Consider the following 27899-nt stretch of genomic DNA (forward strand, 5'->3'; position numbering starts at 1 on the left):
CCGTCCGCACATCATCAAGATGAAGAGCGAGAGGAGGAATTCTGGGAGTTGAAATCCACAAGTCTTAAAGCTCTCAAGTGTGAATACCCCTGGGGTCTTTTTTCTAAAGGGTTAGGGATGCAAGGGTCTTGTAACTTGACAGCTTTAAGACTTGCAAACTTCAATGCCAGAGTTCCTGAGCCAACATGACTGGAGGAGGAATTCTGGGAGTTGAAGTCCACAAGTCTTAAAGCTGTCAAGTTTGAACACCCCTGGGGTTTTTTTTCTAAAGGGTTAGGGGTGAAAGGGTCTTGTAACTTGACAGCTTTAAGACTTGTGTGCTTCAAATGCCAGAGTTTCTGAGCCAATATTTTGGCTGCTAAGCAAGAGCATTGTTAAGTGAGTTTCACCACATTTTACAAGTTGGCCATGCCCACCCAGTCACATGACCGGCAAGCCACTCCCACCCAGTCACATGGCCGGCAAGCCACTCCCGCAAAGCAGGCCACACCCACAGAAGAGGTTCTAAAAAAAATTGAAACCCACCACTGGTGCACATGCAAAAATCAAGCTAGGTTTTATTTTTGGGATAGGTCTTGTTTTCGGGGAAACACGGTATATACTGGTTGCCTGGCACCCAAGTTTTGATCCAGGATGCTGCAATAGTCATAAGTGCAAGGACTGGTTGTAAATCCCTTTTCTTGTCTGCCCTTGTGAACACACACTAAATGAATGGTTGTAGGTCAAGGACTACCTATATTTTTGTGCTTAAAAATTCAGGAGCTTCCAAATGCACACATGATTTGCTGACCCAATGACATCCTGTTTGAATGTTTTGCACATGCAATATTCATTGGTGCCCAAAATCCGATGAAAATTGCTGGCTTAGAAGGGAAAAAGAAAAGGCTATAATCATCATTCTATTAAATTACCAGGAATAGGCGTTTGGTAACTATTCAGTATCCATTAGCAAGAAGGCAAGAATGTGCGGTGAGATGCAAACTGTCCTAGAAGGCCATCATATAAATTCAGCCCTTCTTATTACGTTTCATCGTTCACAACATGCTGGTATCAAGACAGATCTTGAGATTTTAATACAGGTAGTCCTCGACGTACGACCCCAGTTGAGCCCAAAATTTCTGTTGCTAAGTGAGACATTGGTAAAATGAGTTTTGCCTCATTTTATGACCTTTCCTGACACCATTGTTAAGTGAATCTACTTTCCCCATTGACTTTGCTTGTCAGGAGGTCGCAAAAGGGGGGTCACGTGACCCCAGGACACTAACTGACATAAGTATGAGTCCATTGCCAACTATTCGGATTTTGATCACGTGATCGTGAAGAGGCTTCACGCGTGAAAAACGGTCATGAGTCACTTTTTTCACGGATGTTGTAACTTCAAACGGTCACTAAACGAGCTGTTGTAAGTCGAGGGCTACCTGTACGTTCCTATGTGGATCCAAAGAGCAGGGAAACCAAGTAGCGATGTTGTACTGCATTTCCAGTGAGCAGATCTACTTGGTTTCGAAAAGAAGGAACCCAGCAAAAGTGGAAAAGCGTTGGTGGTCTCCATGCAGAGCCCCGTTGCCCATGCGCAGCCACACTTCGTCTCCTTTGGCGAGTTTAAGCACTGCGCTGTTGCTTGATGAGTCCGATTTTCCTTTGGATTCGAAGCTAAGAACAGAGGTACAAAAGGTAAACTGGATTGTTCTTCGCATTTTAAGCTTTGTTGCAATCCCTAAATAGCAATCACACTTAAGACTTAGCACTTATATACCGCTTCACAGTACTTTACAGCTCCCTCTAAGCGGTTTACAGAGTCAGCCTATTGCCCCCAACTATCTGGGTCCTCATTTTACCCACCTCGGAAGGATGGAAGGCTGAGTCAACCTTGAGCCTGGTGGGATTCGAACTGCCAAATTGCAGTCAGCCGGCAGTCAGCAGAAGTAGCCTGCAGTACTGCCCTCTAACCACTGTACCACTCTAACCACTGCGCCACTGTGGCTCTCTAAAGGTAGTCCACATTTAGCAACTGCCTTATTTAGAGACCATTTGCTGTTATGACTGTTAAAAAAATAACTCTACAACCAATCCTTGCATTTAAGATCTTCGGGGACACGTAAAGTGAAAAAAAGCCTGAAGCACGATAATAAACACAGTTCCAGTTTCACTTAAAGACTGCTTCGCTTAACGACCAAGTGGCTGATCCCCAATGAAATGAGGACTACTTTCAATGCCGAAAGACGATCTAGCAGGTTGGGTTGCAGGGAGGTGGGGAGGAAGATTTAACAAAGGGAAATTGATGAATAAGGAAATAAAAAATATTGCAATTATGAATTAAACAATTGTCCTTGCCTCTTATTTGCAAACCATTTGTTTTGTGTACAGCTAGTCCTCAACTTAAGATAATAATTGAGCTGGGAATTCTTAACTTAAGATAATAATTGGGCCAGGGATTACGATTGTAAGTCGTGCTGTTTATTAAGCAGATCATCATGTGGCTGCACCTTTTTAAAAGACTTTTTTTCTGTTGGTTGCAAAGTGAATGATGCAGTCATTAAGTGAACCCATTGTCTGCAATGGACATTTTGTACCAGAAAATGGAAGTAAACATCTGTTTCAGGTGGGTTGAGGGGGAATTACATGACTATGGGATACTGCAAATAGCTGTAAATGATGAGCACCAAAATTGCATAATTATAGGAGGAGTGGCATTTGGAATCTCAACTCCGGCTCATAAAGTGCCATTTTCGGGTTCCATTGTCACTTTCAGTCGCTAAGCGATTGGTCATAAATCAAGGACTACCTGTACCCCTTGGCAGGCCTAAAGCAGCAGATTGGCAATTTCAGCATAGGCAGCAGTAATGGATGGTTCCAACTTCATCGAAAGACAATACAACCAACCTATTACTTGCCAACTTCTGTTTTTAGAAAGTGTGCAGTGTTATATCACGCAAAATGAATTCTTCATAAAATCTATTATTTCCCTAGTGGTTTGTCCCCACACCCGTAACAAACTCCTTTGCAAAATTGGAGGCCTTAGGGCAGGGATTCCCAACCTTTCTGACTTGGCGGCCTGGCCCGTGCAGGGTGTGGGGTCTCATGGGAATGGGCAGGCACACACCCGCGTTCACAGCTCCATTGGTGTGAGTGACAGGTGCACGCATCCTCCACTCACATAAATGGAGGTTCGCTCGCAAGCAGAGGGTGCTTGCACTTGCACGCAAAGCTCCACTTGTGCGAGCAAAGGCCACTTAAGTGAAGGCCGCTTGTGCTCATGCGTGAAGTTCCACTTGTACAAGTGGCCTCTGCTCAAGCACCCTCCACTAGCACTAGTGGAGCTTCGTGCACGAGTGCAAAGGCCCACCACCTGTGGAAATGGAGCTTTGTGCAGCCGGATTTCAAACAGGTAGTGGGCCACGACCTGGGGGGTTGGGGACTCCTGTCTTAGGAAATGAAGTTGAGATCCTTGGAAGGCAGATCGTGTGCTCTACCCCAGAGTTTCAGTTCCACTCCCCAATTTTTTTTCAGGTTGTAGGTTCAAGTTAGCACCTCCCCCTCTCCTAGAAAAATGAAATATCCTGGGAAATATTGGAAAGGCAGAATATTATATTTCCCTGGATCAGAAATGGAGAAGCATGTTTTTAGGCAGGAAACAGACTCACTCTTAATAGCCCCCATCTTTGTCATTAAAAAAAGCCTGAGCTAGTCTACATAACAAAGGTAGGATTAGCCGTGTACAGAAACTCACCACGTGGCATCTGGGGACTCAAGCAAGCTTGGGACTCAAAAAGGCACACAACCTACAGAGTTAGCTAAGACACACACACCGCCCCTGGTAGTCTGACAACCAATCAGAATACGTTTCTTACACAGGAACAGGAAACAGAGAGGTGGGGCCAAACAGAGAGTATAACAATCCCAGGAATGCTCAGCAAACCCTTCTTTCTCTTTTCTTCTCCACCCAACATCTGGAAGCATGTGATCCCCCTTTTCTGTTCTGGAGCTCAAGCCATGGGATCCTGTCCGCCATTAAAAACCATCTTCCCAAGCAGCCTCCGTGTTTCCAGTGTCTTTTTCCCCACTTGGAACTGAACCCAGAAGGACATTTCTTCCAACCAGACATTTGTAAGCCCCAAATGCACCTCGCCCACCTGTATAAGCTGAAGACTGTGTTGCCATTATGCATCAAGTACACGTAGACCTCTTCCACATCTTCATGCTTCATCATATTGAAGGAGAAGAAATAGACCCCTAGAAGGGAAGAGAGAAAATATGTAGTACAATTGAATAATTCAGTGGCACAGATGCAAAGTAAATCAGTCTGTTCCTTTGCAGCAGCTTCAATAACCTCCTCTTCCTTCATTCCCTCCCCTTTCTCATTCCCCCTCCCCTCCCCTCCCCCCCCAAAATCACAACTCAATGGCAGTGAACGATCTCGGAGGAAACATGCATAAATCAGCTTAGCTCTGGCTAAAATCAATGATTTGCTTGTGTATTAGAATTGGGATTGTGCTAATATTGGCATCAGGAGCACTGTTAAAGTAGAAGAACACTCCTCACCTTAGCCTGGTTCACATGTACAGGTAGTCCTTGACTTACAACGGTTCCTTTAGTGACCGTTAGGTGGATGAAAAGGTGAAGAAAATGGTGGCGCATACATATGCAGCGGCTCAACGCCCCAGAGACCGGTATTTTTTAATTCATTTATTGTTTGTGTATTTTTTGTGGTCTAGAGTCGGGGAATTTTGGGGTGGTTGGGGGTATGTTTGGGGATTGTCCTGTGCATTGGGGCTGGTCTCCGGATGTCTTGTGAATTTCATTGTATGTGTATATTGTGTATATACATGCAATGATAGCAAAGTTTATATATATATGAAGTTACAGTGACTCTGAAAAAAGTGACTTACAACCGTTTTTCACACGTACGATCACTGCAGCATCCCCTTGCCCATGGGGTCAAAATTTGGATGCTTGGCAACTGGTTCATATTTTGGATGTTTGCAGTGTCCCAGGATCATGTGATCAGCTTTTGGTAATCTTCTATCAAGTAAAGTCAATGGGGAAGCCAGGTTAACTTAAGAACCGTGTTATTAATTTAATCACCAGAGTGATTCCCCTAATAACAGTGGCAGGAAAGGTCATAACGGGGCAAAATTCACTTAACAACTGTTTCATTTAGTAACCAAAATTTAGCGTTCATTTGTGGTCAAAGGTTACACAAAAGAGATGCTTCATTCAAACATTCCACACCTTCTTTGGAATGCTTCAAAGTTGTTGCACAGCCCTAGTTTTGCCCCATTTTATGACCATTCTTGCCACGGTGTTTAAGCGAATCACTGCAGTTATTATGTAAGTAATATGGTTGTTAAATGAATGGCTTCCCCGTTGACTTTGCTCATCAGAAGTTCGAAAAAGGGGCTCATGCGACCCTGGGGACAGCACAACCGTCATAAATACGATTCAGTTGCCAAGCATCTGAATCATGTGACCATAGGGTGCTGCAAGGGTCATAAGCAGGGGTGGGATGCAGCCGGTTCAGATCGATTCGGGCAAACTGGTAGCTCCGATGATCAGCTGGGGAGCAAACCAGTTCACTCCGACAATCAGGTTGCTTACCTATATCCTCTCCGCTGATTCACGCAGCAGAGCAGATTGCCGTGCCTCAGCTGTGTTACTCCCCAGAAGTAATGTGGATAGTACTATATTTTTCAGAATATAAGACGCACCTTTCCCCCTAAAAATAGAGGGTGAAAATCTGGGTGCGTCTTATACACCGAATACAGCATTTTTGGCCTCCCAAAACACAGCCTCCTTTGCAAAAATGGCCATGCATAGCCCTTAGGAGGCTTGTAGAGTGCTCCTGGGGGCTGGGAAGGGCTAAAATTGGCAAAAAACGGGCCATTTTTTGCTTATTTCTACCCCCCAGCCCCCATGAGCACCCCATAAGCCTCCTAAAGGCTATGCATGGCCATTTTTTTTAAAAAAGGACCATTTTTGCTCATCCCCCCCCCCCCCAAAGCACTCTACAAGCCTCCGAAAGGCTATGCATGCCCTCTTTTTGACAAAAAACAGGCCCATTTTTCTGAAAATCGGGCCATTTTTGGGAGGTCTGCAGAGTGCAAAAACTTTTTTTTTAAATTTACCTCTTCAAAATCTTGGTGCCTCTTATGCTCCGGTGGGTCTTAGACTCCGAAAAATACAGTAAATTTGATGCATGCTGATGCACGCAGAACACATGCGTGAAGCATACAATCACCACACCCGTTGTTAATCAGCAGAATTCCACCACTGGTCATAAGTGTGAAAAATAGTCATAAGTCACTTTTTTCCGTGCCACGGTAACTTTGAATGGTCAGTAAATCAACTGTTGTAAGTCAAGTTCTACCCGTAAATATATTCAGAACTAATCCTTACCAAATATAATAAGAATCCCTCCAAACTTAAAGAGTGCACGCATTTAGTCGCAATTGTTAAGAATTCTTTCATCTTCTTGTCCAAGATTAATAACCACACTTGCAAAATATTTTCTTTCCTCTTTGAAACCATCCAAGATGATGTAAACTGCTCCTAAAGCTTAGAATCTATTTTGGAACCTTAAAAAGGCTATCATTATTTTTTAAATGCCAGTCTGGAACCATTTTTAAGCTCTTGTAAGCTCCACAAATTTTCCATAAATTGAAGATGTGGGTGGAAGGGGAGGTATAAAAAGATGGATATATTCTTGCGACTGACAGGTCTCGTTTCCAGTCTACTATTAAGTTTACCAGTGAATGTGGACATATTGAAAGAACAGTGATTAATAAAGGCGTGTTTTTAAATTTATTAAAGTGTGGTAAAAACAATATTCGTTTAACTAGGTTGCCTTTTAAAAGTTTTAGAAAAAATATTATTTTCTAAGTTTCCAACATTTAATTTTTGGACTGTTTACAGCTTCTGTTTTGATATTGTTTTGAGCTTGTTATTAGTTATAAGAAACTAATAAAACAACTTAATATACTTAGCAGCTGGGTTTCTGTATTGATCAGGTTTTTCTATAGATGTTTTGCCCAGCATCCCAGCAAAGCTTTGTAAACAGACAAAGAACCTGATCAATATCTTGTTACTGATCTGCTGAAGCCTGGAGAATCAGATATGGAGAATATGTATGGTAAAATTGAGTTACTTCTGTTCCAAAAAATCCATAAAACCTTTTTCAGAATGTACTCAAGAAATTATAAATACAATCTGCATTACTCTACTGTATTACCATGGTATTATCCTAATTCAGTATTGTTTTATTGCTTTATTGTAAAGTGCTGGGAATCCATACAGAGTACAGCAGTATATAAGGGACAGAAATAAATACATTTGCAAAAATCAAATATTGGCTTTTTTATTCTCTTTATTATACCTTCCATTATTTCCTGTTGAAATTTTATAAGCAATTTAAAGAAAGACGTTTCCCAGTTGCAAATTCCGTTCATGCAAATTGCCTACGCAAGAACAATAAAGGAAAAAAACTTCCAATTATTTTTAAACAGGGTCCAAACAGAATTGGTTGTCATTTTTTAATAGAATCTGGCAGAATGCATCCTTCCTAAACCAGCAATCACAATCAAAATGTTACATTTCAGTTCTGAAAAAAACTCAGCAATGGACATCATATTTCAATCAATTAAGAAGCCATTTTTTGAAAACGTCAGAATGTTTATCTTTGTGTTCGATCCGAAGTAAAACACAACATCAGTCTGAAGTTTCAAGGGGAAAAAATTCTGCTTGATTGAATCAAGAAATGTCCAAGGCAAATTATTGTTTCTTTTGCACAAAATTCGCACAGAATATATTATCTGCTGTACTCACCATTCACTGGAGCTCCAAATCTTCCAGTCATTACATCAAAGAAATTGCCAACGTTGGTTTCCACACTACTGAAGATTATTCCGCTGTTCTGATTACTAAAGTGGGTGGCCATTGAAGCCATAAATGCAACCTAAGCGAAACAGAGTTAACGTTTGAAAAACAGGAGAAAAACAGACTAGAAGACATGGTTGAAAACAATCAATTCTATATCAACTTCTTTCCAGGTTTCGTTGGGGAAGGAGGAGGGGGGAGAGAGAAAGGGAGATAAGCTTTAATTTCCTAAATGCATCACTAGGATCTGAGCCAGCATTTAGCCTACCTGACTAACAACACTGCCATCGATTTATGCATGAACAGAGACCCACTCATATGAAGAAAGGAAAACATCTAGATCAGGGGTGTCAAACTCGATTTCATTGAGGGCCGCATCAAGGTTGCGTTTAACCTCGGAGGGCGGGGGTGCAGGGGTGGGCTGCTGGGGGTTCGCAGAGGTTCAGGAGAAGCTCTAGCTAAGATTCTGTACAGTTGGAAGAACCCCCAAATACCACTCCTGGCTGGCCCCACCCATCCCTCCCCTCCCAGGAGTCCCCACGCGGCCCGTTTTGGATGCAGGTAAGTGCACGGTGCGTGTGGAGGCTCAGGGAGGGTGAAAACGGGCCTACTGGAAGTTTGGGAAGGCCGGAAGAGGGCCTCTGGAGCCTGGGGAGGCCATTTTTGCCCTTCCGGAGGCTAAAGGAAAACCTCCGGAGACCGGGGAGGGTAAAAATGCTCCCCCCCCCCGCCATGGTGCAGGAGGCCGACTAGGCCATGCCCACCATGGCCACACCCAGAGAACCCCTTGCTAAAAATTTTGAAGCCCACCCCTTGCCCTGAGTGTGGGGGTATGTAGCCGTGGGTGGGCGCGGTCATGGTAAGTGCGGACGGATGCTCCTGCAGCACTCTGCCAGCCAAAAAATGTCCATTTTTGCCTAACAGAATGTGTTTTCAGCCAGCAGAGTGCTGCAGGAGACTGAGGAGGCCAAAAACAGGTCCATTTTGGCCAGCAGAGGCACTGTAGGTCAGTCCTTTGATATTTCCAGGGCGGCCCCACAGACCAGATTTAAGTATCAAATCTGGCCTGCGGGCCTTGAGTTTGACACCCTGATCTAAATGGACATCTAAAAAACAGTTTAAGATTACTGTATCGTTTAATATAGCAGCTGAGTTGGTGGACTTCACTTCATGCCATCTCAGCCACAATACGTTTTTGTGAAATTTGTCAGGTTGGCCCAAGGAAGGAGGGAATAGAGAAGAAGTCTTACTTATAGGTTTACTTTGGCTGCTAACAGTGATAGCAGGGGTGTCCAGAATGTACAGATAGTCCTTGACTTATGACCACAATGGAATCTACATTGGCAGAGGGTTGCAGGAGGCTGTCACAGCCAAAAACACAGAGTTCGGGTGCCCGTTTCTGCTGGCAGAGCACTAGGGACACCAGAGGCACCCCCGACATGAATGATGTCGAGCTGGCCACGCCCATCCTGGCCACACATACCCCTCCCCCTGAGGTCAAACACAACCCTGATGGGGCCCACTCAATGAAATCAAGTTTGACACTCCTCTCATAATTTCTCCTCAGGAGAAAAAGCAATGGGAGAAACTTATGGGAGAGATTTCTGACCTTCTCTACCAGCTTCCCCACTGACTTTGCTTGTGGGAAGCCGGCAGGAAAACTTGAAATGATGATCATGTGACCATGAGACACTGTAAGTCAGTTGCCAAGTGCCAGAGTCTCAATCACATGACTGCAGGGTTGTAAAGGTGCGTTACTTTCAGAGTTGCAAATATTCTGTGAATATGGTAATTTTGTCATTAATATAGTGTTACAACAGCCGTTGTAAATTGAAGACTACATGTAGTACTTCTGGTTGGCGCTCTTGTGGCCCGCCAGCAGCCAGAGGAGCTAGCAGCAGATTCGGACAGTGAGGAGGTTGGGGAGGAACCTGGGCCAGTCCTGGAGTCTGGGGAAGGCTCTGATGAGGGCTCTGTGTCGGAGGCAGAGAGGGGGCCAGAGCCATATGCCAGTTATCAGCTGCCTTCAGAATCAGACAAAAGGCTGGAGCCTCTTCCCAGTGTGTACATGCGGAGAGTTGCCAGACGAAGGGAACAGCTAAAGAACAGGGGTCGACTTGGGAGTAAGGCTACAGGTGGACAATGAATGGCCCTTCTCAGAGGAAATAAAAGAGGAGGGAAAGGGGAGTGGAGTTTGCAGGAGACAATTAGTTTGCTTAATTGGTTTGTGACTCTCCGAAATTCCTTGCCAAGTTTTGCAGACATTGGCCTGGTAGCTCTCCAAGCCAGATAAGGTCTGTGACTGTAAATCCTCCCTTGAAAGTCTTTGCTGGACGTGAATGAGCAGAATTCACAGTAAATTAATAAAAGGGTTTTTTGTCGGGACAAGGAGTTTGCTTCATGCTCTCGGGAAGCCTAGATCAGAAAAGGCGTTTCTTGTCAGGATTGCCTCAAAGGGCTGACCCAGCTGACTGTCCAAATCCTCTGGATCATAGCCAGGTAAACAAACAAACCCATACATATATTTATGGAATTGCAACAGGCAGTCACTTTTGGAAAAATCATGCTGTCACCAAAACTAGGGAGAAATTACCTGAAGCTCTGTCGGGATGCCAGGATAACCTTTTTCTCCTTTATGTCCTTGAGGGCCTCGCTCGCCTCTGGGTCCCAAGTCCCCCTTGTCTCCTTTGTCACCTTTTGATCCTTCTGTGCCAGGTAATCCATTATTCCCGTTGTTCCCATGGTTTCCTTTGGACAGTCAATCAATAGGTTGCTTGGTGAAATGCAAGCTTTAAAAGACTCCATGCAAGGTTCCCCCCCCCCCCATTTTTAATCTCGACTTCTTTAGGCAAAATTTGATTTAACCTTTCTCATTCTGATATCTGGTATTCTGGAGGTAGTGATATATTTTATTTTCATGGGCTCCAAGATCACCGCAGATGGGGTCTGCTCTGCAGCCAAGAAATTAAAAGACGCTCCTGAGAAAGAAAGCTATGGCAAATCTAGACAGCATACTAAAAAGCAGAGACATCACCCTGCCAACAAACATGCGTCTAGTCAAGGCTATGGTTTTCCCAGTTGCAATGGATGGCTGTGAAAGTTGGACCATAAGGAAGGCTGAGCACCAAAGAATCGAGGCCTTTGAACTATGGTGATGGAGAAGACTCCTGCGAGTCCCTGGGACTAGAGGGCGATCAAACAGGTCAGTCTTAGAGGAGATCAACCTTGACTGCTCTTTAGAAGGCCAGATCCTGGAGATGAAACTCAAATACTTTGGCCACCTAATGAGAAGGAAGGACTCACTGGAGAAGAGCCTCATGCTGAGAATGATTGAGGGCAAAAGAAGAGGGGGACGACAGAGAATGAGGTGGCTGGATGGAGTCACCGAAGCAGTCGGTGTGAGATGAAATGGACTCCAGAGGATGGTAGAGGACAGGAAGGCCTGGATGAATGTTGTCCATGGGGTCATGATGGGCCAGACACAACTTTGCAACTAACAACAACAAATTGTGGTATCCTCTAAATATATATTCTATTACAGCACCCATCTTCCCCAACCACCAACAACCGGGAATGATGGAAATTATAGTTCAATACATCTGGAGCACTAGTAAGTATTGTGGACTGGATATCCTTTCTAAGTAGGAAAAAGGGCATGGCTAGATAAGAAGCAACTTGGTAGGAACTGGATTTTTGAACACGCTGGTTGGGGAATACTGGGAGTTGAAGTTGACACAGTTTAACATTACCAAGGTTGAAAAACAGTGCCCCCCCACCCCCCCACCCCAAAAAAGTTGAGAAGCAAAACTGTAATAACGATGGCTTTCTTGGACAATAGGGGAATTTCCTTCATTTCTGTCCTAGGATTTTTTTTCTACATATAGTATTGACTTTGCTTATGGCAGGGGTGTCCAAACTTGGGAACTTTAAGACTTGTGGACTTCAACTCCCAGAATTCCCCAGCCACCATGGCTGGCTGGGGAATTCTGGGAGTTGAAGTCCACAAGTCTTAAAGTTCCCAAGTTTGGACACCCCTGGCTTATGGTAAGTCAGCTGAGAAGATGTAGAAGAGGAGCAGGCAGAGCCTGGGGCAGAGTCAAGCAAGTAATCAGCCTAGAATCATAACATTCGCACAAAAGGTCTAAATCCAACCCAGGGGTGAAATGCTCTGAAATCTGCTACCGGTTTGCTTTGTGCACACCTTCCGACAATCAGCTGTGCAACAATCAGCTGTGCCACACAGCTGATTGTCACACAGCTGATCGTCGGAGCTACCAGTTCACCTGAACCAGTAGCATTTTTTTACTACTGGTTCGGATGAACCAGTCTGAACTGGTATCATTTCACCCCTGGTCCAACCCCTTTTGAATTCCACTGACTCTTATCTAGCACCAGTTTAGTACTGATCATTACCGTATTTTTCGGAGTATAAGACGCACCTTTTTTCCTCAAAAAAGAGGCTGAAAATCTGGGTGCATCCTATACGCAATACAGCATTTTTTGCCTCCCAAAACCCCGCCCCCTTCACCAAAATGGCCGTGCAGAGCTTTAGGAGGCTTCTAGAGAGGTCCTGGGGGTCGGGGAGGGCAGAAATGAGCAAAAACACTGGGTTTTTTTTTGCTAAATTTCCTCCTCCCCACCCAGGAGCACTTTATAAGCTTCCCAAAGGCTATCCATGTGCTTTTTTTTGACAAAAAACAGGCCCGTTTTTGTAAAAATGGATCGTTTTTCCTCATGGGGGGGCAACCCCCCCCCAGGAGCACTCTACAAGCCTCCTAAAGGCTATTCATGTCCTTTTTGGGGAAAAATGGGCTGTTTTTGGGAGGTTTGCAGAGTGCAAATTTTTTTTTAGAATTTGCCTCTTCAAAACCTTAGTGCGTCTTATACTCTGAAAAATATGGTAGTTGACTGATTCTTGTGCATAGGTATGAGCAAAAAAATCATCTTTATTGGAACTTAATGTGAGTTCCCCATTCCTCATGCCTGAAAGTCACAAATGGTAATCATGTAAACCTGGGATACTCCAACCATTAAAAATACATGCTAGTGCCTGAATTTTGATAATGTGACTGTAGGGATGCTGCGACAGTTATAAGCGCGAGGAGCAGTCATAAGTCACTTTTTTCAGTGCTGTTGTAACTTACATCTGTATAATGTAGTAAATAGGTTACAACTTATTTAAAATTGCATAATAACAACAGAACTAAGTTTTCTTCATTTGCCTGTCTCATTAAAGTCCCTGATTAATTACTGTAGTTGATGAATTATATCAGTATCTTGTGAAGAACATTTTCATGTTTTTTAACTTAATACCCTACATCATTTTATTACTTTTTTTTCTCATGCCTTCAGTCATTTACGGACATATGGTATGAAAGAAGAAATTCATAGAATTTATGGGCATTGCTGTTCACATAAATGAAATATAATATTGCATTTTGGCTACGGCTGACAGTTTAGCTATATAATAAATTGTCTTCACTTTGGGTAAAAATGTTATTTGAACCTGTTGCCCTCCAAAGCTTCTTAGAAAAACATTGTATTCAGCTCAGAAAAGAATTATTAGAAGGGCTACAATGAACTAAAAAAAACCCTGCATGGCAGGAATGAAAACTGATGCTGCTGTCAGTAGTCAAATTTTTAAAAAAGAGAGAAGAAAAAACTAGCACAATCCAAAGACTTTTTTGCAACTTTGAATGTGACAAACAGGGCAGGGGTGAAATCTGCTCTGTATGGAGAACTAGGAGGCCGGAACTGAGGCGACACAGGTTGAACAGTAACAAACAACCTTTATTCTAACAAGTCAACAAGGCAAAGTGCAAGGCAACTCCTGAACTGGCAAAAACAACAGTTGCCATCTGACAGCTCTTTATATAGCAGCTGTTAGACGGCTGGGCCAATAGAAAGGATGCATTCTCCTGCTGGCTGGCTGCTCGCGTCTTAGCCAATCAGGAGCATCTGGCACAATGGTGGGTTCTGGATCCCGTTGCAACCAGTGTGCTGCAACGGGGCCGGACGTCCACGATGTACCCACTGCCCATGACGCTCCAGCTGCTTGGCAGAGCATCGCGCAGGCGCCATATGCTCTCTGTGCGTGCACAAATGGCTCGGTTGGGTCAAATACAGGGAAGGAGAGAGGGCGGGCGTGTGGGCCCTCTGGAGCACTGTATCGGAATGGTACCTGGTGCTCCCAGCAGGCACCGGTATGGCCACACCAGGGCATACCGGTCGTAAGCCACCACTGGTCTGGCAACCGGCAATGTCTTTGGGCAGTGTTGTAGCCCCAAGGACTTAACAAAATCAATTTCCTTTTGTTACCGGTTTGCAAATGTGAGCGTGCGCTCGCTTCACTCACACGTGCCACTTCTGCTCATGCGCAAGACCTTCAATTTCCAATGGTCAGCTGTGATGCGCAATTTAGATTACCTAGAAAGCAGGAAATCTGACAATTCTAGCTAATATAAATCGCGCATCACAGCTGATCTTCAGAAATACCGGTTTGCCCAAACCAGTAGCAATTTTTTTGCTACCGGTTTGGGCGAACCAGGTCGAACCGATAGCATTTCACCCCTGAAATAGGGTATTGCAAAAGCGAAGCTGTCACGGCAACCTATATTAACATCAAGACATTGCTTAGCCTTAGGAAAACATTCCGATCCCTTTCCTGCCATGTAACTGGTGTTAAATTATAATATGGATCCTCAAATGTTTGGAAGGTTGGTAGACCATCGGGATTCTGAGAGCAAATTGAGAGCACGCTTGCAAAATGACACAAGGGGAGTTTGCCGTTGGCGAAATTGCTGGCATGGATAATTTAAGCAATTACAAAGTAGTGTTTTACAAGAATGGTTGCTGCCGCACTTCCGGTTCCGGCGGCCACCCGCATCCCTGGTGGGCTTCCCACTCCTTGGGGGGCACAGGACGCCCCGTAGAGGCGTCCTGCCGGAGGGGCAGCACTGCGGGGGATCCCTGGATTGGCGGCGGCCGGCGGGGGGGCCCCCGCCTCGCTCCAGGCACCGGGGAGCGCGATGGGGAGACGCTCCGGCGTCTTCGCTGTGATACCGATCGGAGAAAAAAAGAATAGAAGGATGCGACTGCTGTGCGGTGAGGCGTGAACTTCCTCCATTCCTTTTAACCACTTTATTAACTTCAACAAAAAAGTCAGCTGTTTAAACTTTGCTTTCGGTGTGAATCGGAGAGGCGCGGCTGGAGGGAGGGGGATTCCCCCCCCCCTCGGACAGGCGGATGGAAACGATTTAGCTCTTAGCCCCAGGGAAAGGAGGAGGAGGAGGGAGAGAGCCAACCAATGATGTCACGCCCCTACTAAGTGAATTTTCAGACTTAAACCTTAAAACAATGATGATCTGGAAACTTTGAACATTGAACTTTGAAAACTTTATTTGTTGCCTCTAAACCCGAAGCTGGCAGGGCAAGATGGCACACTCCCGTTGTCTTTATGAAATGTGAAATCTGACTCCATCTTTAAAACTTCAGGCTTCCGGTCTTTGTCTCCGTGCTACTCAGACAAATCTCTTGTGGATTGCTGTCCTTTGAACCCCCTGGAGTGGAAATTTTGCTTTATTGCCAGGGCCAGTGGGAACAAAAACTCTCTTCTGCCTGAATCTTCTGTCTCCTGGACTCTCCTAGCTGCCTTGCCTTTCTGACTGACCATTCTCTATACTGACTGAACTTTTTATGGTACAAAGAATGCCACCTAAAAAACCACCTCCTGGAAAGCCTGGCTTTGCTGCCTCTGCCCCAACATCTGCAATCTCCAGTCCTAGTACACAGTCAACAATAATAGCTTTGATGCAACCTAAATCCTCAGAGATGGAGTTTCAATAAATGTTTCAGCAACTTTTACAGGGACAAGAGGAAATAAAGAAACAACTGCAGGAGATGAAAGAAGAAATTAAAGAGAACTAGGCCAAAATTAATAAGAACTCACAGAGATTGGACCTTTTGGAGGGTGGGGCGGCTGAGATGAGGGAAGGGATGGAAGGGATGCAGAAGGGAAACAAAGAACTTGACTCCCAGCAGATGAAAATAGAGTTTGAGAGAATGTCTTTTTATCTTAGATTTCAAAATGTGATAGAGACAGATGATGAAAATATAAGGGACATCATGACAAACATTTTGGCTGACTACATTCAGAAAGAGAAGCAACAGATGGGGTGGGAAATAGACCTGGTTTATAGAGTGAACTCAGCTTATGCTAGGACACACAATGTTCCCAGGGAGGTACATATTAAATTCCTCAGAAAAAGCACAAGAGATGAAATTCTGAGCGCACAAAGGGGGCAAGCCCTGACATACAAAGATAAGGAGATAACCATTCTGAAACAGATCCCCAAGAAAGTAAGAGAAAAAAGAAAAAGTTATTCGCAATTAGCGAATAAATTATACCAGAAGGGGGTGTGGTTTAGATGGTTGATGCCTGAAGGTATGCTAATATTCTGGGAGGAGACAAGAGTTAAAATTAATACACCCATAGAGGCACAGGCCTTTATGGAAAAAAACAAACTACTCCTAGAAAAAACTGATGATCCTCCACCAGATACACAGGACATGGGAGGGGCCGGAGCTCTGTCGCGGGGGGAGATGGGGCAACATCGAGAAAGCTCAGATCACAAAAATGAGTAAGAAAATCCACCTGACATAAACTGATCGAAATCATTAACTGAATTTATATGCTGACTATATGTTATTATGTTACTACTTAATAATGAATTAAGTGCAAATGTATACTATGAGTATGGAGGGGGGGCGCACCTACCGCACACTGCAGTTGCCAAAATTTGTAACCTTTCCCCTACCTTTTTCCTTTGTAAAATATTTAAAAAACCAATAAAACTTTGATATAAAAAAAAAAGAATGGTTGCTGCCATCCTCTCTATTCTCCCGTCCTTTTGGCTGCTGGTGGGCAAAACGATGCGGTCAACCATTATTTGGCATTTTGCCCTGAAGCAACAAGGTTTTAAGATTTAATTTTTAGAAGGCCAAATGTTGACGGAACCAGGAAGCTCAGCTGGCGGCAAGGTACCAGAGGTGGGTTCCTACCGGTTTGGAACGGTTCAGCTGAACTGGTAGTAACTTGGCAGCCTGGTTCACTGGAACTGGCAGCGGCCCAGGCCTGCCATGCCCCCAAACTGGTTCTCTCGGCAGCATTGTAGGCACTGCCATCTTGTTTTTGCCTTCTGCTCATGCACAGAGCACGCATCAAGCGTGAGCAGCGAGCATCAAGTGTGTGCATTGCGTCCCTGAGCGAATTGGCAGTAGTGGCAGCCGGAAGGTATGCAGGGAGACTGCATAGCAGGTTGTTCAATCTCTTCTTTGAAACTTCCAGTGTTGGGGCATCCACAACATCTGGAGGTAAGTTGTTCCATTGATTAATTTTTCTAACTGTCAGGAAATTTCCCCTTAGTTCTAGGTTGCTTCTCTCCTTGATTAGTTTCCACCCATTGCTTCTTGTCCTGCCCTCCGGTTCTTTGGAGAATAGTTTGACTCCCTCTTCTTTGTGGCAGCCCCTGAGATATTGGAACACTGCTATCATGTCTCACCTAGTCCTTCTTTTCATTAAACCAGACGTTTATTTATTTATCTGTTTGTTTGTTTGAATTTGTCAAACAAAAACGAGAACAAGAATAAGAGAATAAAAATACAATGACAGGGACAATAGCCACATTAGTGCACTTATGTACGACTCCTCTACGGACCACTTAAGTATGAAGTAAGGTCCACGGAAGTCAATCTGTACCTAACATACTGTAGGAAGTTAGCACCCACCCCTCTCCTAGAAAAATGAAATATTCTAGGAAATATTAAAAAGACAGAATATTATATTTCCCTGGATGAGAAATGGAGAAACATGTTTTTTTAGGAAGGAAGCAGACTCACTCTTAATAGCCCCCACCCTCCTCAATAGCCCACAGCAGATGTCAGCAGTTAAGAGATAAAGAGATAGCTAGATCTATTCATATGCAGATGCCCTCATCCAAGATCCAACAAAGGTAGGATTAGCCCTCTACCCATCTAGCAACAGAATTCACCACATGGCACCTGGGAAGATTACATCACCCAGCAAGGATCAACCAAGCTTGGGACTCAAAACACAACCTACAAAGTTGCCCCTGCATGGCCCCATGGGAGTCTGACAACCAATCAGAATACAAGCTCAAATTCAAAAGCCCAGAGAGGGCGTAAAACCCAGGTACTCTCAGCAACTCTTCCCTTTTTCTTCGCCCAAGATCTTCAAGGCATGTGATCCTGTCCATCAATAAACCTTTCTTTCCAAGCAACTTCCATGCATCCAGTGTCTTTTCCCCCATTTGGACCTGAACCTAGAGGGACATTTCTTCCAACAATATCTAATTCCAGCAACCGTTCTTCATATGTTTTAGCCTCCAGTCCCCTAATCATCTTTGCTGCTCTTCTCTGAATTCTTTCTTAGAGTCTCAACATCATTTGATTCAAGAGACTGAAGGAATAAGCCAAGAGAATACAGTAGGAAAGGAGCAGGATAAGGAATGCCACTACAGTATTCCAGATGTTCCAGATGGTGCCCCATTTAGAATAATGGTCCAAGAGCACCGAGACTTGATGCAGCAGGAAGCTTCTCTATAGCTTCTCTCCTATGCAAACTGCCACAGAAATCAAGCAATCCCTTCAAGTGTTCATCATTAGAAAATGGCTTTCTAATTATTTACCTGGGATTCCAGCAGGTCCTGGAAGTCCAGGCGGGCCTTGATAACCTCGAAATCCAAAATCTCCCCGGCAACCGCATTCCGGTGGGCTGTGAGGTCCACTCTGTGTTGTCTGTAAACACATCGTTCAAAAACAATTTATAGGATATCACAGTTACGACATATAGGTAGTTCTCAACTTACAACTACGGTTGGGACCAGAATTTCCATTGCTAGGCAAGGTGGTTGTTAAGCAAGTCGTGCCTGATTTTACAGCCTTTTTTTTGCAAGGGTCATTAAGCAAATCACTGCAGTTGTTAAGTGAAGCATGTGATCGTTCAGTGAACGCTGCTTCCCCCATTGACTTTGTTTGTCAGAAGTCAACTGGGAAGATTGTAATGGCACTCACATGATCCAGGGTCTCTGAAATCACCATAAATCCATGCTGGACGCCAAGACTCCAGATTTTTATCATGTGTGTACACAGGGACGCTATGATGGTCATTGTTGTGGCCTGCCAGCAGCCAGCAGAGCTGGCAGCAGATTCGGACAGTGAGGAGGTTGGGGAGGAACATGGGCCAGTCCTGGAGTCTGGGGAAGGCTCTGATGAGGGCTCTGTGTCGGAGGCAGAGAGGGGGACAGAGCCGTATGCCAGTTATCAGCTGCCTTCAGAATCAGACAAAAGGCTGGAGCCTGTTCCCAGTGTGCGCATGAGCAGTTTTGCCAAAGGAAGGGAACAGCTTAAGAACAGGGGTCGACTTGGGAGTAAAGCCACAGATGGATGATGAATGGCCCTTCTCAGAGGAAATAAAAGAGGAGGGAAAGGGGAGTGGAGTTTGCAGGAGACAATTAGTTCGCTTAATTGGTTTGTGACTCTCAGACTCCTTGCCAAGTTTTGCAGATATCAGCCTGTCAGCTTTCCATGCCAGAGAAGGTCTGTGAGCATAAATCCTCCCCTGAAAGCCTTTGCTGGATGTGAATGAGCAGAATTCATAGTGAATTAATAAAAGGGGTTTTTGCCGGGACAAGGAGTTTGCTTCAGGCTCTTGGGAAGCCTCAGACAGAACAGTCGTAAGAGCAAGGAAGTATATGTAGGTCAGGGTTTTTTTCAGCACCTTTGTAACTTTGAATGGCTACTAAACCAAATGGTTGTAAGTCAAGGACTGCCTATAACAGATTATCTGCAGCAATAGACCCCATTCCTGAAGAAGCTTCTTGGATGAGAAGCAAAACGTCTTTTTAAAAAACCAGAACGTCCTGTGGCCTCTTGAAAAAGCACCTTTGGGACCCCATTCCTTCGTTGTTGCATAAAGAGACAGTTCCATTTCTGTAGAGCCTCATTTTTCTATAAGCTTGCTATCTGGTGATAAATAGGAGCCTTTCTTTCAGGTCCATCAATAGCAAATCAGGATGCCTCTTAATCACTTACGGAGAGAAACGCTTGTGACTTGCAGCTGAAAAATGAGGCATGGCAAAGATTGGATCAAAGAAATAGCATATTAAATCTGCTGTCCCATTTTAATAAAGGCGCTCAGTAACAGCCAAGAGCAGAATACAGATAGTCCTCAACTTACAACAGTTCGTTTAGTGACTGTTCGAATTTACAACGGCACCGAAAAGGTGACTTATGACTGTTTTTCATACTTATGACCATTGCAGCATCCCCCCCATGGTTCACATGATCAAGATTCAGATGCTTGGCAACTAGTTCCCAATTATGACAATTATAATGTGTGTCCCAGGGTCATGCGGTCCCCTTTTGAGACCTTCTCAGAAGCGAAGTCAATGGGGTAGCCAGATTTCCTTACCGCATTTTTTGGATTATAAGACGCACGAAGATTTTGAAGAGGTAATTTTTTTTAAAAAAGTTATTGCACTCTGCAGCCCTCCCAAATCCTCTGCACGCCTAATTTTTTGTGAAAAATGGGGAATGCAGAGAGTTTGAGAGGCCTGCAAAGTGCTCCAGGGGGGGGGGGGCAAAAACAAGTCCATTTTTTGCAAAAAAAACAGGCCATGCATAGGCTTTGGGAGGCTTGTAGAGTGCTCCTGGGGGTGGGGGGTGGGGTAAAAATGAGCAAAAAACAGTACGTTTTTCGCTCATTTTTGCCCTCTCCAGCCCCCAGGAGCACTTTGCAGCCCTCCCAAACCCTCTGCACCAGGGGTGGGTTCCTGCCAGTTCTAACCTCTTCTATAGAAGAGGTTCCACAAATCTACAGTGCCGTTTAGAACCGGTTCCAGCTCCCTCCCCCCGTCCGTCCACACATCATCAAGATGAAGAGCGAGAGGAGGAATTCTGGGAGTTGAAGTCCACAAGTCTTAAAGCTGTCAAGTTTGAACACTCCTGGGTTTTTTTTCTAAAGGGTTAGGGGTGCAAGGGTCTTGTAACTAGACAGCTTTAAGACTTGTACATTTCAATGCCAGAGTTCCTGAGCCAACATTTTGGTTGCTAAGCAAGAGCGTTGTTAAGTGAGTTTCACCTCATTTTACAAGTTGGCCACGCCTAGCCAGTCACATGATTGCCAAGCCACTCCCACCCGGTCACATGGCCGGCCGCTCCAACAAAGCAGGCCACACCTACAGAAGAGGTTCTAAAAAAATTTGAAAGCCACCACTGCTCTGCATGTCGATTTTTGTGCAGGAGGCGGGGTTTCGGGAGGCCAAAAATGCTGCATTCGGTTTATAAGATGCACTCAGATTTTCACCAAAAGGTGCATCTTATACTCCAAAAAATATGGTAACAACTGGATTACTAACTTAACAAATGCAATGATTCACTTAACAATTGTGGCAAGAAAAGTCATAAAATGGGGCAAAACTCACTTAACAAATGTCTCACATGGCAGCATAGATTTGGGGGTCAGTTGTGGTTGTAACTTGAGGACTACCTGTACTTCAGAGAACAATATGCACCTGCAATGGACTATAACTTATTCCTTCTTAGGAAAAAAAATCCCAGGGGACAGTTGACTAAATTCCCAAGCAAACTCCATTCTCCATCCATCCATCAAGGGGAAATATAGAGCTATCCCTGACAGAATGACAGCAAAGAGAATGCAGATGGATGTCTATCTTTTTGTAGCCCAGATATAGAAACCCTAGTTAAAGAACAGGCCTGGCACAATTGCTTTCACAGTTAGACCACCTCAGAGAGTATCTATAGGGTATAGTCCAGAAAGTCAAGATGTTGGCCGCAATGTACATCTAAAGTTGGAGTTTTGTCACTGCTTGGCTATTTTTAACTGAACTTAAAGCACTACAGTAGGTACTGAATACTAACTATCACAAGTGCAATGATATTCCAATTGGAAACCACTTTTCTGCCAGCAAAAACATTGGTTTAAACATGGAAACAATTCAAAATCAGTACAAGAAAAGTACTTCGCTTGTATCTTTACTCATATCTAAATTAAAGTGTATGCATTGATCACACTCATTGGCCCATCTCTAATACCTACCGTGTTTTCCCAAAAATAAGACAGGGTCTTATTTTCTTTTGATCCCCTAAATAAGCACTTGGCCTTTTTTTCAGGGAGGTCTTCTTATTTTTGAGGTGCAGGAGACGGCGAGCGTGGTCACCTCATGGCTGCTGCTGTGTTGCAATATTTTTAGGGAAGGCTTATTTTAGCGCATGTGCTCAAAAGCCCGATTGGGCTTATTATCTGGGGAGGTCTTATTTTTGGGGAAACAGGGTACTATCTGAAAATTATTCTATAAAATAGTTTTGTTCATGTAAAGAACAGCCTGAGCTATTTACTTCAAGTAGATTCAAATACAGCAAACTGGTTTTAATTTAGTGATTTTAAAAATTTAATAACAACAGCATCAATAAGCACTGTAGTTCTGGTGTCTAACATTTGTTGAGCACAGAAAGGATTATAGGGTAGTGCATTTAATCATTTAAATTATAAAGCATATTCCTTTCTTTCAATTATCAAGCATATTCTCTACTTTAAAAATAAGTGTTATCTTTTGCCATTCTGATAAACAGAATCCTCTGCATAAACTCTACCTGCAATGAAGAACCATCTCCTGTAAATGTTTGTGCAAATTATAATCCTATACAAATTTACATAGAAGATGCCTTGAAAAATGCTGAGATACAGAACGTTTTTCCTTATCCCAGTGAAGTATTCAGTCTTTCCTTCATGTCTGACAGCCTGTTTGATAAAGATATCTGTTTATAACATGAGGGTTTATGCATCTTGAATAAAATTTGCTCCAATACAAGATACGTTTCTCACAACATTTCTAACGTTATCAGTATGGCAAAATCTGTAGAAAGTTAAAATTAAGTCCCTAATTTTTACTATGATCTGAAATACTTAAAACATTGACTGGATTACCTCATTAAGATGTAAATCCATACACTGGGACTTACATTTAAATAAACATGCATAAGTTTGGATTATTGGTAGATTAAAGTCAGATGATGTCGTAAAGGGGCAAAAACATCTGCATGGAAAATTAAGCTCATAGAAAAGCAAAGTCCTCTTCTGAAAGACATCTGTGCATAGCATGGTCATCCTATCGTTAGGAACCTGTTGCTTCTGAGAAAGATAGCGCTAAGGTTAATTTAAAAAGCTCACATACTTTCTTAATAGCATCTTAGAAGATTAATTCAGAGTACCTGGACTCTGTCTGAGGTAGTCTGTGCTACATCATCTACGTCTGGTTTCAGGGCACTTTGGTCAGTAGAAGGACTATTACCATCAACTGCCTCAAACGTCCACTTATACAGTTGGCTCCGCTGTCTCAAGTTTTCCCTGCTGCTGGAACCTTTATGACCGGTCTGGTGGTGGCTCTCCAAAACTTTGGCCACTGGACTACTAGCTCTTCTGCTCACCTCCAAGTTTTCTTCTTGACCCAAGCAAAAATGAAGAAAGAGAAGCAAAAGCAGGAGACTCCAGTTGAGGTTGTCCTTCAGGGCTATATGACTCAACATTGCTAGCTCTTTTAGAGTGAGATCCTTCTGCTCGGAGAAAAATAAAAGCTCTGCTGTTGGTGTGATGGAGACTTGGAGAACGTTCCTTCTACGGAGTCTGCCAGCAAGACCTGGTGGCCTTCAGCTTATATGCTGCGTGTAATAAATTACCCTGTGAAAATGTCAGAGGGGCAGAAACCTTCAATCCCAAATCAGTCATGCTTCCAGAAACAAGCCAGTCATTATTCGCCACATCCCCCAGGACCAGAAAAATTGATTTGCATGCTGGAAATGCCCGCCACATTTAATGGACAGCTGTGGTTCCTGTTGGGGGGCACTGACAAATGTTATTCCTACTTTTTAAATGGGGGAGGGTTTTTTGGTTTGTTTTAGCGTGATGAAATGAAGCCCATATGGCAAATGTCTTAGACTTCTTGATTAGATATAGAGAGGCTAGCCACTCAAGATTTATATATATATAAATATATGGAGGGAGGGAGGGAGGGAGGGAGGGAGGGAGAGAGAGAGAGAGAGAAAAAGAGAGAGAGAGGTATTGGAAATAGTGCTGCATTTATTTACTAGCTACAGGCAAATCTCAAACCAAGTGTACATTTGATTTGCCAATTAAAAAACAAAGGAAGGGGTGGAGGAGAGATTGTTACTTATCAACTAGATTTCTTACTGTGTTTAAATGACTTCAGAAAATATTGGGAAAACAACCTAAAAACAGTTAAATGGAATATTGGTCTTACCTGGCAGTGCGCTGCAGGAGAATTAGGCATTTACTGATTCCCAGTTCTGAGAAGAAAATGTAATTTTTCCAACCAAACCATCTGGGCTATTCTAATTTCTAACGTTTTCCTAAAGCCAATTGCCAAACCAAATTTGGTTTTCCTGCCAAGTAAAGATAAATGACCACGAACTTAAGAAATGTGGTTGAATCTCTTAAATAATATTGCCCTATAAAATTATCCCGGTCTTTGGATTTGCAACTTTTATCCACAAATGAATACCTATGACCCTAAAAAAAAAGGGATGACACTCTAAATATTTCCATCTTAAGAAATTTATCCTAACAGAGCAATTTCACTGAACATCTAAATTCCTCTATTTTACCAATCATCTACACCCGTCTATTTTAGGACATCATCTGTCTTGAAGCTCAGCCACCAAGAAAATCACTACCTTCTGTTCCAAATCTATTAAATGCCCACATTTATATTTATATGTATAGGTATGTTGGAAGAAACATCCATCTGGGTTCAGTTCCAAGTGGGGAGAAAGACCCAGGAAACATGGTGGCTGCTTGGAAGGATGGTTTAATGGTGGACAGGGCCACATGGGTTTTAGGACCTGGGCAGCTGACAATATGGAGTGGAGAGAGAGTGTTATTTGTACCCTCTCTTAGGCTTTGAACTTGAGCTTCCTGTTCCTGTGGCAAAGGCAAGTATCCTATTGACTCCCAGGGGGCAGGGGGTCTTAGCTCACTCTGTAGGCTGTCTGTGTCCCAGGCTTGGTTGAATCTTGCTGAGTGATGTAACGAAGGGGCTTTGGGCAATTCCTATTTTGGATGAGGGCTAATCCTACTTTTGTTGGATCTTGGGTGAGGGTATTTGCTTATGAATAGACCTAGCCATCTCTTTATCTCTTAAGTGCGGACATCTGCTGTAGGCTATTGAGGATGGTGGGGGCTATTAGGAGTGAGTCTGTTTCCTGCCTAAAACATGTTTCTCCATTTCTCATCCAGGGAAATATAATATTCTGCCTTTTTAATATTCTACACATGCATGCATAAGGCCTTTGAACTATGGTGCTGGAGAAGACTCCTGCCAGTCCCTTAGACTGCAAGGCGATCAAACTGGTCAGTCCTAGAGGACATCAACCTTGACTGTTCTTTAGAAGGCCAGATCTTGAAGATGAAATTCAAATACTTTGGCCAGAGGAAGGAAGGACTCACTGGAGAAGAGCCTAATGCTGGGAAAGATTGAGGGCAAGAGAAGAAGGGGATGGCAGAGAATGAGAAGTCTGAATGGAGTCACCGAAGCAAATAGGTGTGAGCTTAAATGGAGTCCAGAGGATGGTAGAAGATAGGAAGGCCTGGAGGAACATTGTCCATGGGTTTGCGATGGGTCAGACACGACTTCGCAACTAACAACAACAAAAATGCATAGATAGAGCAAAAGAGAGACATGCAGCCCCAGATCTTTAAGAACCGACTTCTCCAAGCTGATGCCGTCCAATTCTATCAGATGATGAGTCCCAGATGGACCTCCCAATCAGCACATTTAATGGGTTGTGTGAGAGATTGCTCTGAGGCTCAGTGTCAGGGTTCCAAATAGCATCCAAAAGTAACTCAGAGGCAAAATATTGCTCAAAGTTCCAATTTATTAAGAGAGCCATGTTAGCACATCTGGGAAAACCCAAATCTGAAAGCTTCCCGGTTTTCCCCACCCAATTGAAAGTTCGAGATCTTGCCCCCACACCCACAAGTCCATCCCATGGTCCAATTTTTCACTGCCACGAAGCCAGATTCCTCCCATCCAGTTCCGGTCAGGTGCAGAGACAAAGGATGACCTTGGCTTTCTAGAAAGAATTATGTTATGGCTACATAGCATCTAACGCCGTACAATTCCCCCCCCCCCGCTATTTCCCCACAATAGAAAACGCAGAGCAGAATAATAGAAAGTGTAGCAGGCCAAAACCCCAAAAGAAAAGATGGCTGCAGGCCTGACACTCAGAAGGGAGAAGATCTCCAGAGACAAAGAATTAGCAGATGGGGGAAGTTGCTTCAGACATATCAAAAAAACTGATTCTTAACCTGTCATATAAACAGCTTGTGAAAAAGATTTAAAAGCTTCAGAGAGATCCTGCCTTAATGACATCTGTGGTAAAGGAGGGCTGGAAGACTTTTATCTCAATTTTCAAGGTTTTTGAGAACCCTCTGAACATAATTCATGAAAGAAAATCCATATGATCTTGCTTCCTTGATCTTGCTCTTCTGTTAAAGAATTCAACAGATTGCTTGACAAGAGAGCATTTTGGAATTCACTTCTGGACATGGCACCCTGTTGTTAGTCATTTTCAGAATAAATCTTCTATTCTGTAATTAAAAAAGGGCATAAATATTAATCCACTGTAGAAAAACATGAAAAATAAACTCCTGCAAATCTTACAGGATTTTGTCTCCTTCACCAAATTGAGCTAGAAAACCCAAGACAGACTTTCGGAGAGAGAAGTTGGAAGGGATTGTAATAAAACATACTGCAACTCTTGGTAGACCTTAGCTTGAAACCTAAAAGAGCTTCTGTTAATCAGCGTAGAAAATACCACGCTAGATAATCTAATGGTATTGATTATTCATTCATTAATTATTAATAAAAGGTATATTAATATGCTGCTACAAGTGGATAATCTAACTATAATATGTTGTTGATTCCAAAAATCAATAGACGTAAGAAAGCGAAGAGGGGAAACAAATGTTTAAAGAAAATATTATATCCCTCTCAATCAGTGGTGGGTTGTTAGCCAGTTTACTACTAGTTTGCTTGTGCTCGTGCGTGTGCTTCCGGGTGGGTGGGTGGAGCCTCCCCCAGCCGCCACTATCGGTTCGGCTGAACTGGGCTGAACCTGGAGCAACCCACCTCTGCTCTTGATACACTCTAGGACCCTGATTCAGAAAATATCCTCCAGGTTTGCAGTTGAATTTTGAGAACTGGTGAATCCCCAAGAGTCATTGGAGTCAGGCAGCATACAAAATTAACATTAAATAAATACATGCTTACTATAATGGGTGAACTCTGACCATGTTTAGAAAAAAGGGATAGTTTGAACTACTAGAGGATTCAGTATGAAAAAAGTGGAGGAAGAGACGCCTTTACTTCCTTTACTAATGCTATATCAGGGATATAACTAAATTACAGAATTTACTACCACAGGAATGTGCTGATGCCTACTAACTTGACCCTGATCGCTTAAAAACAGCAGACATAAAGAAGGAACTGAGATGTGTTTTGTGGATCAAAATGTTAGACCCACCCAACCAGTGAAGTATATAATTCAATCAATTTGCTCACAGATAAGCAAATTAATTCAATACACCATATTTCAATAAATGATGAGACGTGGAAATGTAGACAGTTTCATGGTGGAGGAAGCTATCAACTCTCAAGCCAGATTCACTTAACAACCATGTTACTAACTTAAAAACTGCAGTGAATCAGTTAAAAGCTGTCTTAATTAGCAACGTAAGTCAAAGACTCCCTGCATTATGCAAATTCTTCAAACTCCCAGGTTTGTGGTCAAGGACCTGAGATTGTGGAAGACATATACATACATACATAGTGTACATAACCTTTTTCTCTCTGTCTCTGTCTCTGTCTCTGTGTCTGTCTGTCTTTCTTTCTTTCTCTGTCTCTGTCTCTGTC

At 43.4% G+C, this 27899-nt stretch overlaps 1 protein-coding gene across 1 annotated transcript; it reads right to left on the reverse strand.

Moving 5' to 3' along the window:
* Positions 1-1490: 1490 nt before the first annotated feature.
* C1QTNF3 (C1q and TNF related 3) lies at positions 1491-23496 on the reverse strand (the record flags this gene model as incomplete). Its single annotated transcript, XM_081945533.1, has 6 exons — positions 1491-1653; positions 4134-4233; positions 7822-7951; positions 10466-10620; positions 18579-18687; positions 23182-23496. The coding sequence occupies 6 exons, from the start codon at positions 23494-23496 to the stop codon at positions 1494-1496; spliced, it is 969 nt and encodes a 322-aa protein (XP_081801659.1). The 3' UTR covers positions 1491-1493.
* Between the last annotated feature and the right edge of the window lie 4403 nt (positions 23497-27899).

This window comes from Natrix helvetica (assembly GCF_964273705.1).
Source record: "Natrix helvetica genome assembly, chromosome: 2".
NCBI classification, from domain to species: domain Eukaryota; kingdom Metazoa; phylum Chordata; class Lepidosauria; order Squamata; family Natricidae; genus Natrix; species Natrix helvetica.